Below are 13,659 nucleotides of genomic sequence, written 5' to 3'. Positions count from 1 at the left end.
TACAAATATGTTCTTTTATGAGGGAGAACAAGCAAATGTCAATCTTGCAAGGTGTTAAAAATGGGGAGGCATTGGGGGAGTGATGCAATCAACATAAACTACAGACTGTAACTAATAGAATCATTGTATTATGCTTCCTTTAATGTAACAAAGGTGATATACCAAGGTAAATGCAGATAAGAGGGGGGGATAGGGGAGGCATGTTAGACACTTGACATTGGTGGTGTTGTCTGACTCCTTACTCCACTTTGATTTAAGGTTATTTTTCCTTTTGCTGCTTCCTAGCTGTCACTTTTTTTCCCTCTTTCTTTTGCCTCTCTACCTTCTTTGACTTTCCCTCCTGCCTTGTGGAAGAAATGTAGATGCCCTTATATAGATAGTGGTGAAGGTGGTGAGCACATAAATATATGACCATACAGAGAACCATTGATTATTTACTTAGGATGGAATGTATGGAGAGTGAACAAAACCATATTAAAAAAAAATGGGTTGATGACAAAACCTCGAGGGCAATATACTGAGTGAAATAAGCCAGACACATAAGGATAATTATTGCAGGGTCTCACTGATAGGAATTAATTATAATATGTAAACTCAAAGACATGAAATATAAGGTACCAAGAAACAGGACAAGGCTTAAGAGTGGGGAGCGGTTGCTTAGTATGAGCAGAATGTTCAACTAGGATGAACTTAAATGTTTGGAAATGAACAGACATGTTGGTAGCAAGATGTGAGAATAATTAACAGTGCTGAATGGTGTGTGAATTAGGTGGAGAGGGGAAGCTCAGTCATAGATGACACTAGAAGGAAAGTTGGGGGTCAAAAGATGGGAATGTATAAAACTGAATCCAATGGTGGGCAATGTCCATGATCAACTGTACAAATACTAGAAATTGCTTCCACGAACCAGAACAAATGTATGACAATACAATTAGAAGTTAATAATAGAGGGGCATATAGGGAAGAAATATATACCTATTGAAAACTATATACTACAGTTAGTAGTGTTTCAACATTTTTTCATAAACAGTAACAAATGTACTATACCAACATTACGAGTCAACAATTGAGGGGGGGGGTGGTTAGAGATAGGGGAGGATTAGAGTTTCCTTTTCTTTTTTTCTTTTTTCATCTTTCACTTTATTTCTTGTCTGGAGTAATGAAAAGTTTCTAAAAATTGAACAAAAATTAAGTGTGGTGATGGATGCACAGCTGTATGAGGGTACCCAGGGGCAAGTGATTGTACACTTTGGATCTTTGGATAATTGTATGGTATCTGAACAATCCCAATAAAAATTAAAAAGGAAAAATAGATAAATAAATAAACAACCAAATGAAATATGTGGGGGAAAAAAAAAAAAAACCAACTGGCAGAATCTATGGAAATGAAAGGCACAACACCAGAGATGAAAGACACAATGGAGACATACAACAGCAGATAAGAAGCAGGAGAGAACACTCAGGAGCTGTAGAACAAGATGCCTGAAAGCCTACACACAAAAGAACAGACAGGGAAAAGGATGAAAAAATATGAGCAACATCTCAGGGATTGAATGACAACATGAAATACAGGAATGTACGTGTCATTGGTGTCCCAGAAGGAGAAGAGAAGGCAAAAGGGGCAAAGCAATAATAGAGGAAATATCAATGAAAATTTCCCATCTCTTATGAAAGACATAAAATTACAGATCCAAGAAGCACAGCATACCCCAAACAGAATAGATCTGAATAGGCCTACGCCAAGACACTTAATAATCAGATTATCAAATGTCAAAGACAAAGAGAGAATCCTGAAAGCAGCAAGAGAAAAGCAATCCATCACATAGAAAGGAAGGTCAATAAGACTAAGTGCAGATTTCTCAGTAGAAACGATAGGGAAGAAGGAAGTGGTGTGATATATTTATGATACTGAAAGAGAAAAACTGCCAACCAAGAATCCTATATCTGGCAAAACTGTCTTTCAAATATGAGGGAGAGCTTAAAATGTTCTCTGACAAACAGACAGTGACAGAGTTTGTGAATAAAATACCTGCTCTACAGGAAACACTAAAAGGAGCACTATGGATAGAAAGGAAAAGACGGGAGTGAGAGGTTTGGAACACAATTTTGGGAGATAGTAGCATAGCAATGTGGCTACACTAAACAAAGTTGACTTTGAGTATGGTTGAAGGAGGAAGGTTAGGAGCATGTGGGGCACCAGAAGGAAAGATGAAAGATAAAAGACTGGAACTGTGTAACTCAAGGAAACCTAGGGTGCTCCATGATTGTGATAAAAGGTACAAATATGTTTTACATGAAGTAGAACAAATGAATGTCAAAATTGTGAGGTGTTAAAAATGGGGTGGTATTGGAGGAAAAATACAATCAGTGCAAACTAGAGAGTATAATTAACAGAAACATTGCATTATGCTTCCTTTAACGTAACAAGGGCAATATACCAAAGCTACATGCATACAAGAGAAGGACATAAGGGAGGGGTATGGGGCTCTTCGCATTGGTGATGTTATCTATTTATCTTACTTTAGTGTAATGCTATCTTTCCTTTTGTTGCTTCCTAGCTGTCATGTTTTGTTTTGTTTTGTTTTTTTCTCTTCATTTTTTCTTTTTCTTTTGTCTCTCTACCTTGTTTGACTCTTCCTCCTTATTTGTGGAAGAAATGGAGATGTCCTTATATAGACAGTGGTGAGGGTGGTGAATACATAAATGAGTGACTATACAGGGAACCTACGATTGTTTACTTAGGATGGAATGTATGGGGTGTGAACAAAACCATCTTTAAAACATGGGTTGATGAAGAAACCTTGAGGACACTATATTGAGTGAAATAAGTCAGAACATAAGGACAAATATTGCAGGGTCTCACTGATATGAACTAATTGTAATATGTAAACTCATAGACATGAAATACAAGTTACCAGGATATAGAATGAGGCTAAAGAATGGGGAGTGATTGCTTATTATGAGCAGAATGTTCAGCTAGGTTGAACTTAAGTGTTTGAAAATGGACAGAGGTGATGATAGCACGTTGTGAGAATAACTAACAGTGCTGAATGGTTTGTGAATGTGGTGGAAAGGGAAGCTCAGAGTCACGTATGTCACCAGAAGGAGTCAGAGGTTAAAAGATGGGAATGTATAAAACAGTGAATCCTGTGGTGGACAATGTCCATGATTAACTGTACAAATACTAGAAATCTCTTTCATACAACAAATGTATGACACTATAGCTAATAGTTAATAATAGAGGGGCATATAGGGAGAAAAGTATACTTATTGCAAACTGTATACTACAGTTAGTAGTATTTTAACATTCTTTCATCAACAGTAACAAATGTACTATAGCAATACTATGAGTCAATAATAGAGGGGGGCTGGTTAGGGGTATGGGAGGATTTATGTTTCCTTTTTTTTGGTCTTTATTTCTTTTCTGGAGTAATGAAAATGTTCTAAAAATTAAAAAAAATTAATTGTGGTGATGGATGCACAGCTGCATGATGATACCATGGGCAATTGATTGTGCACTTTGGATCTTTGGATAATTGTATGGAATGTGAACAATCTAAATAAAAAAAAATAGATTCAACTTTCTCCTATATTGGCTTGTTAGTTTTATGTTCTTTTACTACTCTTTCAGTGAGTACCCTATATATTTCAACATGTATTTTTGACATAATATAATGTAGTATAAATTAGCACTTTAACCACTTCCTACCAATTTTAGGGTTTAAAATACTTTATCTCCTCCTGAGTTTTGTGTTAGTATCGTCATACATATATATGAATATATATGTATGACATATATGTGTATGTATGTATGACACGTGTGTGTGTATATATATACACAAATATATATATATACACAAGTATATATACATTTTTTAAAACTCCACAATGCAGTAGTGATACTGATCAAACAAGATTCTTTGCCCAATGCACATAACAGCCAAGCCATAAATCCTGGGGTTTCAAAGGGAGAAAGAATTTTTTGCATGCTTGCTACTGGAAGCAAGGAGAACAGATGGCCTTTGGCCTAAAATCTGTCTCCCCAGACTGCAGTAATTCTGATAGTTTTATAGTATCAAAAGTGGGTGGGTTTTAGGATAACGAGTATAATGGCTCTAGATGAAAAAGTTAGAGATGATCTAATTATTAGCATGTGCAGACTGATTACATTCTTAGTCACAGAACATATGTAAAAAAATGGTGACCTTAATATGATGATGAATGTGATTTTTAGTATTATAATAAGGTATAGGTCTCATAAATTAACTTTTAAGCTACTGTGAATGTCAGGCAGGCCAATTTTGGTTAGATCTAGCTCGTCTAGTAAGATAACTTAGGAACTGGGGAGGGTTAGTTCTGGGCTGACTTAAGTTCCTTCACTAATAAACAATAGGGACTGTTTTTTGTGGTCATAAGATTCTACAGTTGTAAAACAGGATAACGAGCTAGAAGTAGATCCAGTCCTGAGGTTTTTAAAATCACAAGATAAAGGTCATATAGTTATACAATCATTATCAGAGATCAAGGCATCCGGGTTACGGTTCAGCGGGTTTCAGTAATTTCAGGTATTTTCTTTTCTACGACATACTAGAAAGTAAGCAAAAGGCATCTATATAATGATTCAGTCATCTTAATTATTTGTTAATTCTTAATTTCTCCATTAGTATTATTTTTTCATACAATCAATACTAATTTATGTTTACCTATGTATTTACTCTCTCTCGTTCTTTATTTCTGTTGTTTTTTGTTTCTTCTTTTCTACATTTATGACTTTTGAGTTTTTCTTCTTCCAGAGAATGTCCTTTGGTATTTCTTTCAGTGTGGGTCTGCTGAAGATAAATTTTCTCAGTTTGTTTTCATCTGAAAATATTTCCTTCACCTTCACTTATGAGGGACATATTTTCTGGATATAAAATTTTAAGTTGACAGGTAATTTCTTTCAGTTCCTTAATAATGTTATTCCATTGTCTTTGGCTTCTTTTAAAAAGTTACAAACTTACCTGTTCATTTTATTTGCCTATTGAATGTAATCTGTCATTTTTCTCTGGCTGCTTTTAAGATTTTTTTCTGTATCTTATATTTTGGTGGTTTTATAGTGCTGTTCCCAAGAATGGTTTTCTTTGTTTTTGTCCTTTTGGGGGTTTCTAGTGCTTTCTGAATGTGTAGCTTGATTTTTTTTGTTGTTGTTGTTAGATGTGGGAAATTTCTCAGCTACTGTCTCTTCATGTATTGTTTCTATTCCATTCTCTTCTTTTGCTAGGATAGAGCCTTACTCTTCCTGTTTTTGTTTTTGTTTTTTCCTCTGTTCTTGAAAAAGTGTAGAGGAGTATCCATTTTTGATGCTGGAACCATCCTGTTGAGATTAGATGTGTACGTTTTTTTCATTGAGTGAATATAAAAATTGATTCTCCTTCTGAAACTCTTCTGTTCCAAAGATCTAGTAAGAGGTTCAGGACACAGGATTGTTTCCTCAAGTGCAGTTTCTGCTCCTGACATTCCTCATTTCACCTCAAAAATAACATTTTGCTGTAGTGAAGCTGAGACTGGACCAGTAGGGACCCAGACTCACACCCACCTGGGTGCCAGCCCCCATCCTGAGCAGGGTCCAGACTCATGGGCTCCAGGGTTCTCCCCCACAGGAGGTCAGAGCCGCTGAAGAATGGGTGGCAAATGAGGACAGCAGCCAGGAGCTTGCCTGTCTTTTCTTGTTTATTTCTTCTTGATTTGTAGGAGTTTTTTACATATCTTGCAAATGACCTCTTTGTCAGTTACGTGTTTTGCAAATATATTTCCCTAGTCTATGGCCTGTCTTTTTACTCTCTTAATGATGCCTTTTGATGAGTAGAAATTCTAATTTTAAAACAACCAATTTTGTGATATTTTCTTTTAAAATTTATTTAAAACATTCAGATGGGAGAAAATGGTTTGCACTCTGCAAAGCCTTGAGCTAGGGAAGACAAGTCTCTGAAGTTTGTGGCCTTATTAAGGAATAACCTCAGCCTTTCTGTTTAAATTTTCACACAGATTTATAAAATAATTTAGCCTAACCTCTGGGAGAGAACAGATCTTTTGGAGACAATGCCCCCATTTAGTTTCCTGGACTGCTCAAGCAAATATCATGGGTTGGGTTAAATAACTGGAATTTATTTGCTCATAGCTTTGAGGCTAAAAGAAAGTCCAAACCAAGGCATCATCAAAGCCATGCTTTCTTCCTGAAGACTGGCGTTCTGGGGCTGGTTGCCTGCTATCATTGGTCCTTAGCTTGTCACATGGCAGTGTTCATGGAGGCGTCCCCTGAGCTCTCCCTTCTCTTCTGGGTTCCATTGAAGCTCAGCTTAGTACTTCCTGTGGCTTCTCTCTTGCTGTCTAAATCTCCTTCTCTTTTAAAGGATTCCAACAATAGGATTAAGACCCATCCTGATTGAGGTGGGTCACACCTTAACTGAAGTAACCTCATCAAAAGATCTTACTTACAATGGGTTCACACCCATAGGAATGGATTAGGTTTAAGAACATGTTTTTCTGGGGTACCTACAGCTTCAAAGCACCACAGCTCCCAACTGGATTAACTATACCCCACCTATAATATGAGCAATTTGAGATGCTGTATCCCATCTGATTTGGTTTCAAAGGATGGAGGTGGTGAAGAGAAGGAAGAAATAGTCATTAGTTTTTGCACAAAGGACAAAGCCATATATTATTTTCTACTTCAAACATTCCTAAGCTGGAAGAAGAAAAGTAGAATAGCAATAAGGATAAGAAAAATAGCTTAAGATCTTCCTTAAAATATAAATACATTTTTTTCTTTCAGGAGAGTGGCACTAGTTAGTAATACAAAAGCATTCAGTCATCAGTGACTCTTGCCTGGACCACAGAAAGGGCAAGGCCCTCAGACAGACCTCATGAGGTCAACTGCTCTTATTATTGTTTAGGTTAGGATTTTGCTGCTCAACTATGGGAAGAAGAATTCAGGAGGTTAAATAATATGCAAAGTGGATAATTTTCTTCTAGAGTTCTAATCTGTAAAGATGAAAACTGGATTGAGCATCCATAAGCACGGGAAGAGCAGACAAGTAAAGAGGGAAAGGCCACAATGAGTCTTGCTTACTGGAGCTGGAAGTGCTTGATCTTGGTAACCAGCAGCTTGTACTGGGCACCCAGTGGTGCCATGGATGCTACATCAACAAATATCAGTTGCTGCAAAGGTCCTGTTTCATTGGTTGCTTCTGAGGGACATAAAGTGCGGCTCACTTCCTGGTAATTGTAGCTCCTCTGGTATCTGTAGCAGCCAAGGGAGGGAAAAATAGCAAGAACAAGAAAGAGACTCAGTGACCAAGCAGGGAGAAACCCCATCTCATTCACTTCTTCCCTCATTTGTTTTTGAGTCATGTTTTAAATTTCAGAATGGATCTACTGATAGAGCAACTTAGTGATGCTCAATAAATATTATTTTATGAAAAATGAACACTCCATAGGCATTTTTTTCAGAATGGGCCTAGCTCTGTCCTTGGTGGATGAATCATTATCTCACCAGAACTACAGAACATTCTGGATAGAATTTAAAGGGGGAAAGATCTTCCAGGTGCTGCAAGTCTAGGCAGAGTGATTATCCGAAATTCAAAGAGGATGGAAGTTGAGCAGAGCTAAGCAGATGGGGGTACGCCCCATGGTCACTGCACTCAGCTTTCATAAAATCTGAACATTCCACATGTTCGATTTCTGCTTTCACTAGGGAAGAGATCAGTTAAGGTCTTAGACATGGAAGGAAACCAACGTTGTGAAGTTGTCTGGGAAAAGACCCACTTACAGTCCTTGGAAGAGCAGAGGAACCTGCCAAGACAGCACTGCTTTCTGCTGGCGAACCACGACGAGGACTGGGTACTCGAGGTTCTCAGAGGAACTGTTCACGTACACCCGCACAGCGCTGACCTGGGAGAGAGGGCACAGAAAGGGGTAATGAAAATCTCTCTCTCTCTCTCTCTGCTATACTAAAAACTAATTTATGCCATTTGTTTCTCACAATACATAATCCAAATGCCTCCCCCCCCTTCCTTATTCATGTTATTATCCATAATGGGTCTCAACCTTAACTACATCTTGAGATTTAAAAAATACTGAGGCCTGGGTCCAGCCATCTGAGATGTTGATTTAATTGGTGTTGGGTGAAGCCAAATTATGGAGGATTCAAATGGGAGGCTGATGAGTTTGAACTGTGCATTCAATATAAGATTTTGAGAATGAGCCCAGAGTAGAAAGAAGAGATTTATATGTTTCTGATATTAATTGAATCTAAATGCTGGAGATATAAATATATTTTAAAAAGACCTAAAGATACTTAATAGGGAACAAACTTTAATTTTGGTTTCGTAAATCATTCTTTGCTTCAAACCAAAATGTTGTTGCAACATTTTGTTAAAGCCTAACAGATGGCCTGATGCTTCTACCAACAACAAACCATGATGCTCCCACAGAACAGATAACCACAAGTGCTGATTATTTTTCTCTTTGCTCTGCTTCAAGGGTAAATCAATTCCTGACACAAAATGCTTTTTTATATCAGTAGCTCCACGGTTTCTTCTGAATACACATCAACCGAAGGATTTAACCCTATCATGGCTATTCTTTAAAGAGAGGAAATTGAACTGTGGCTCTGGATCTAGATGGTTTTGGTGTATTCCTTCAATTTTTAATATATCATAGGCAACATAGAAGAGAACAAAATGGAATAAAGGCAGGGTTAAGAAGAAAAAGTGAAATCTGATGTTCCGTATGAAAATTTTGTTCTAATGAATTAAAGCCTTAGCGTTGTCTTGAAAATCCTTTATTACGGGAAACAAAATAAAACAAGAAAATCCAGTAGTTAACCTCCGAAGACCTTTCATACATTCAAAATGAAAATCGTGAGGAAACAGACCAGCATGGATGTCATACACTACAATTTGGTTTTCTTCTGTCATTCTCCTTGATCAAGCCACTACTTTGGTTTTTTAATGTTAAAACAGTCCAAGAGTAGTTTATTAATTCAATAAGAAAAGTTCTATCTCATGAAGAGAGTGTCTTTCTTTTGTGCCTACATTCTAGATGTTTCCATGGAAATTATGCTGCAGCTGATAATTGCTGATGCCTTTTCTCATGGACAGACCTCTTTTCTAAGCTCTAGATGTTCCACAATTACCTCAAATTCACAGGTACTCCTATCTGAAATTGATGCTATCACTCACTTCACCTCTAACTTTAATTTCTTCTGAAGTCCCTTACTTGGTGAATGGCCCCACCATATAGCCATTTATTCAAGCCTGAGAGTCAGCCTTGATTCCCACTTATTTAGCTCCCTCACTCAATAGGTTACCTCCTTTATAATGTCCATACCCAGACCTTCTCCTTCATCCCCAGTTACACTCTCAGAGCTCAGTCCTTTATCACTGTGACCCCCCTTGACTGTCCCCTATCTAATCTTCCTATCTCAGGGACTGCATCCCATAAAATGCCAATTTCATCTTGTCATTCCCCTGGTTTTCAGTGACTTGGTAATTCCATATTTATTCCAAAGTAAAGAGAATAGTATAATGAATCCTCATTGTATTAGTCAGAGTTCTCCAGGAAAACAGAATCTACAGGATACATATAAATATTATGAGATTTATTATAGGAATTGTCTTTATAAATTATAAATTTTTATAAAAATTTATTCCTATAAATATTGTAGGAATTGGAAATTTATATAAATATAAATTGGAATTTATTACAGAAATTTGGCAAGTCCAAATTCTGTAGAGCAGGCTGCAAGCCGGGAATTCCAATGAAGGTTTTGATGAGTTCCCAGGAGAAGATGGCTGGCTGAGGTAAAGACAGAAATTCTTCTTTCTGATTGCTGAAATCATCGGTTCTCCCTTTAAGGTCTTCAACTGATTAGATGCGACTTCTCTCATTGCTAAAGGCAGTTTCCTTTGTTGATTATAGATGAAATCAGCCACAGATGCAATCAACTGACTGATGATTTAAATCCATGAAATATCCTCACAGTAACAATCAGGCCAGTGCTTGCTTGACCAAACAACCAGGCACCATAACCCAGTCAAGCTGACACATTAACTTATCCATCACAATCATGCAGTTATCATCAAGCTTTAATAATTATTAACCAACATATCGTTTTAGTTCATTTATGCCCTCTATTTCCCACACACACTTCCACTGGATTGTTATAAGTAAATACCAAAGATCATGTCATTTCATCTGTTCAATCTATAACTCTAAGAGATAAGGCCTCTTCTTTTTAACGTAAAAAATACCATTATCTGATCTAACTAAATAAATAATAATGCCTTAAAATCATGTAATATTCGGGAGTTATCTGAATTTCAATTGTTTCAAAATTTGCTGTTTTCAGTTTTTAAAAGAATTTGGGTACAACTAATATCTACAAATTGCATTTGGTTGATGTCTTTTGATTTTCTTTTAATCTAAAGCTATTAGTCCCTCTTTTCTTTCTTTTTTGGGGGGAGAGGAGGTGGTGCCATTAATTTATTAAAGAGACCACTCATTTGTGCTTTAGAATTACCCACATTCCAGATTTTCCTGATTGCACCCTGTGATGTCATTTATGTTTCCTTTATCTCTTGTATTTCCTGTAAACTAATAGAACTAGAGGCTTGATTAGATTCAAATTCCCTTTTTTGGGGTGGATGGGGGCGGCAGGAATGGTCATAGGAAATAATGACTATTTCTTACTATATCCCTTAGGAAGTACATACTGACTGGTTGATACTTTGCTGTTCTGTCATGTTAAGATGGATTAGTGGGTTTAAGTGTTCTTAGCCTGATCCCTTTATTATAAAGTTCCCTATTAGCCTTGATTTCAGCAGCCATAGATGATCATTGTCTAGTGTAGCAGTTACCTTTTGCTTCACAACAAATTACTCCAAAAACATAATAGGTGTTCCAACACAGCTTAGCCCTAAGACTGAAGAACACACAAGGCACGGAAGTGGACATAGGTTTAATTGGGACTTACTGACAGGAGATGATGGTCTCACCGTTGCGGCAGGCGGTGGAAAGTGAACCGCACAAAAAAGAGAGAGGAGTGCCAAGGGGTGGCTTACAAAGACTTAGGTCTATAGGGTGTTGCAATGGAGTTTTAAAAGGCTCTGGTGATGTTAACAGCACAGTCACAACACGTAAGCTACATAGTTACACAATCATCTTCAAGAATCAAGGCTACTGGGTTGCAGTTCAACAGTTTCAGGTATTTCCTTCTAGCTATTTCAATACACTAAAAACTAAAGAGGGATATCTATATAACACATAAGAATAACCTTCAGAATGACGTCTCGATTCTATTTGAAATCTCAGCCACTGAAACTTTATTTTGTTTCATTTCTCTTCCCCCTTTATTTTGTTTCATTTCTCTTCTCCATTTTGGTCAAGAAGTTAAACTCCATGTTTAACCTTTTGAGGAACTGCCAAAATGTTTTCCAAAGAGACTGAACTATTTTTTATTTCAGAAACTTATATTACCAGCAATGAACAAGGGTCAAATTTCTTCACATCCTCATCAACACTTGTTACTGTCCATATTTTTTATTATAGTCATCCTAGTGGGTGTGAAATGGTATCTCACTGTGGACCACACTGAATTTTATTGTTTAGAGAGATAGTTGTAGTTTTACTGAAAAATCATGCAGAAAATACAGCGTTCTTATATACCCTCCCTATTATTAACATCTTGCAATAGATGAAACAATTAATGAAAGGGTATTAATATAATTCTACTATTAACTATAGTCCATGGTTTACATAAGGGTTCCCTGTTTGTGTTGTACAGACCACATTGAATTTTAATTGTTAATTTTTCTGCCTGTCTCTTCTAGGAAGCTGCTAATTCCATCTTTGGCATCCCCAGTGTCTGGCAGAATGAATTAAGTTAGAAGTAGCATCAGTTTTGATGTTTTAAACACAAATATTCATTAGCATACACAGTTCATGCTTTTAGAACACATTTTAGTCTGGCTTAAATATGAAGTAGTTAGAACTGAAGTAAAACTTAAGGAAAGCTGTGAAATAGGCAAGCTCCATCTTTAATTTGTCTGCTTTCCTTTTCATTACCAGGATGCCATCCTCTCCACGCTTAGTGTCAAAGGGGATTTAATTTCTTTTCACACTTTGCACAACAGCAGCGATTCTCAAATTTCAGTGGTTTTTTTTTAAACAATTCAAATTCTTCTAGTCCACTCCCATCATTTCTGGGGATCAGGAACAGAACATTTCAGCAATCAGGAACAGAACTTAGACATATTTTTTGCTGGATGATTCTGGTATACATGGTTTGGGTCCACACTATGGGAAGTACTATTTCAAAGAAGCTATCTATGGATTTCTCCATAGATGACCCCTTTTGCCAGCAACTTCCCAACTGCCGATTATTATGAGATGAGCAACTGTGAAATCAGCAATGTTACTAGCACATCTGAAAGGTGGTGTCTGGCAGGGCTGATGTTGGGCAGACAGAAAGGAGGTCTGCTAGGAGAAGACCAGAGCAGATTATGACAGATGTATTTATTCCCATGCCACTCTTCATCTCTATGCCCTAATTTTATCCATGGTCTGGTTTTGTAATCTACTTTCTTTTTTATTATTGAATTACTAGTTATAATAAAAACAAACTCAGAGATACTGACATAATAAATTGCAAAAATATATATTAGAGTAGAGGATAGAAGACACTGGGCGGTTTTTCAAGCTGAACAGATAATGGATTATCCCCAGGAAAGGATAAAGAGCCCTGTTCAAAATGTGCTTTGCCTTTCCAGAGGCTAACATGCAGCTAAGAAAATTGAATTACTTTTACAACAATGGAGCAAGCTGTGTAAAGGCAAAGTTAAATGAAGGACATGCATAATGGAGTCTCACACCTTGTAACAGACTGTTCTTAAGAGCCAGGATTTCCCTGCCTGTTGCTTTTTCCAGTTGTCATGACAACAAGAGCAATTTCATTGTATAGATAATTTTTTCTTTCAGTTTACAGCAAGCAGGGAATTGCATTACAGATAAAAGAGAAAAATTATTTAAGTACTTCCATCTTTGATATTATATAGCTCACCATTTTGAAAGGCCTTAAAACTTAGAGTCACCCTTTTTAATCTTTTAGAATGTGCCAGTAGGGAAAAGTTCAAAATTATAAGTAGTATACCTCGGTTGCATAAAAATGATGAAAATTAGTTTAATTCAAAGTCTAGTTTATTATTGCTCAAATAATGAGTTGGTAGATTCTATTAGTTGGAACAGCAGATTAAGAATAAGAAATCACTGGTTACCATTATTAAGAATTCCACTGTTTTCCTGTATGATCATGAAAAACTAACTCTTCTGTAACACAGAAAAAATAGTATTGGTGGGTGGTTCCTTTCCCTCATGTGTAAGTGTTTAGTAACTCTGTTGTGTTCATTGGTATATTAGAATTCTCCAGAGAAAGTTTCCAGAGAAACAAAACTGACAGAAGACAGGATATACAGGATATATATTTTTATATATTAAGAGATTTATTCTAGGAATTGGCTCACACGACTGTGGGGTCTGGAAAGTCTGAATTCTGTGGGGCAGGCTGGCAAGTTGGAATCTCATGACGGTGAGTTGAATTCCCCAGGAGAAGCTGTCTGGCTG

General features: G+C 36.8%; 1 protein-coding gene across 2 annotated transcripts in view; it reads right to left on the bottom strand.

The window, feature by feature from the left end:
• Nucleotides 1-13,659, bottom strand: part of SIDT1 (SID1 transmembrane family member 1) — a 134,787-nt gene that overhangs the window by 75,387 nt on the left and 45,741 nt on the right. For both annotated transcript variants that reach the window (XM_037839207.1, XM_037839281.1), the window contains exons 2-3: nt 7,808-7,929; nt 7,109-7,279 (exon numbers count right to left, since the gene is read on the bottom strand). In XM_037839207.1, the coding sequence (XP_037695135.1) occupies nt 7,109-7,279; nt 7,808-7,929 (293 nt within the window). The remainder of the gene's footprint in view (nt 1-7,108; nt 7,280-7,807; nt 7,930-13,659) is intronic.

The sequence above is a fragment of the Choloepus didactylus genome, chromosome 1 (genome assembly GCF_015220235.1).
Source record: "Choloepus didactylus isolate mChoDid1 chromosome 1, mChoDid1.pri, whole genome shotgun sequence".
Classification (NCBI taxonomy): domain Eukaryota; kingdom Metazoa; phylum Chordata; class Mammalia; order Pilosa; family Megalonychidae; genus Choloepus; species Choloepus didactylus.
This window is presented reverse-complemented; position numbering and strand designations above follow the sequence as displayed.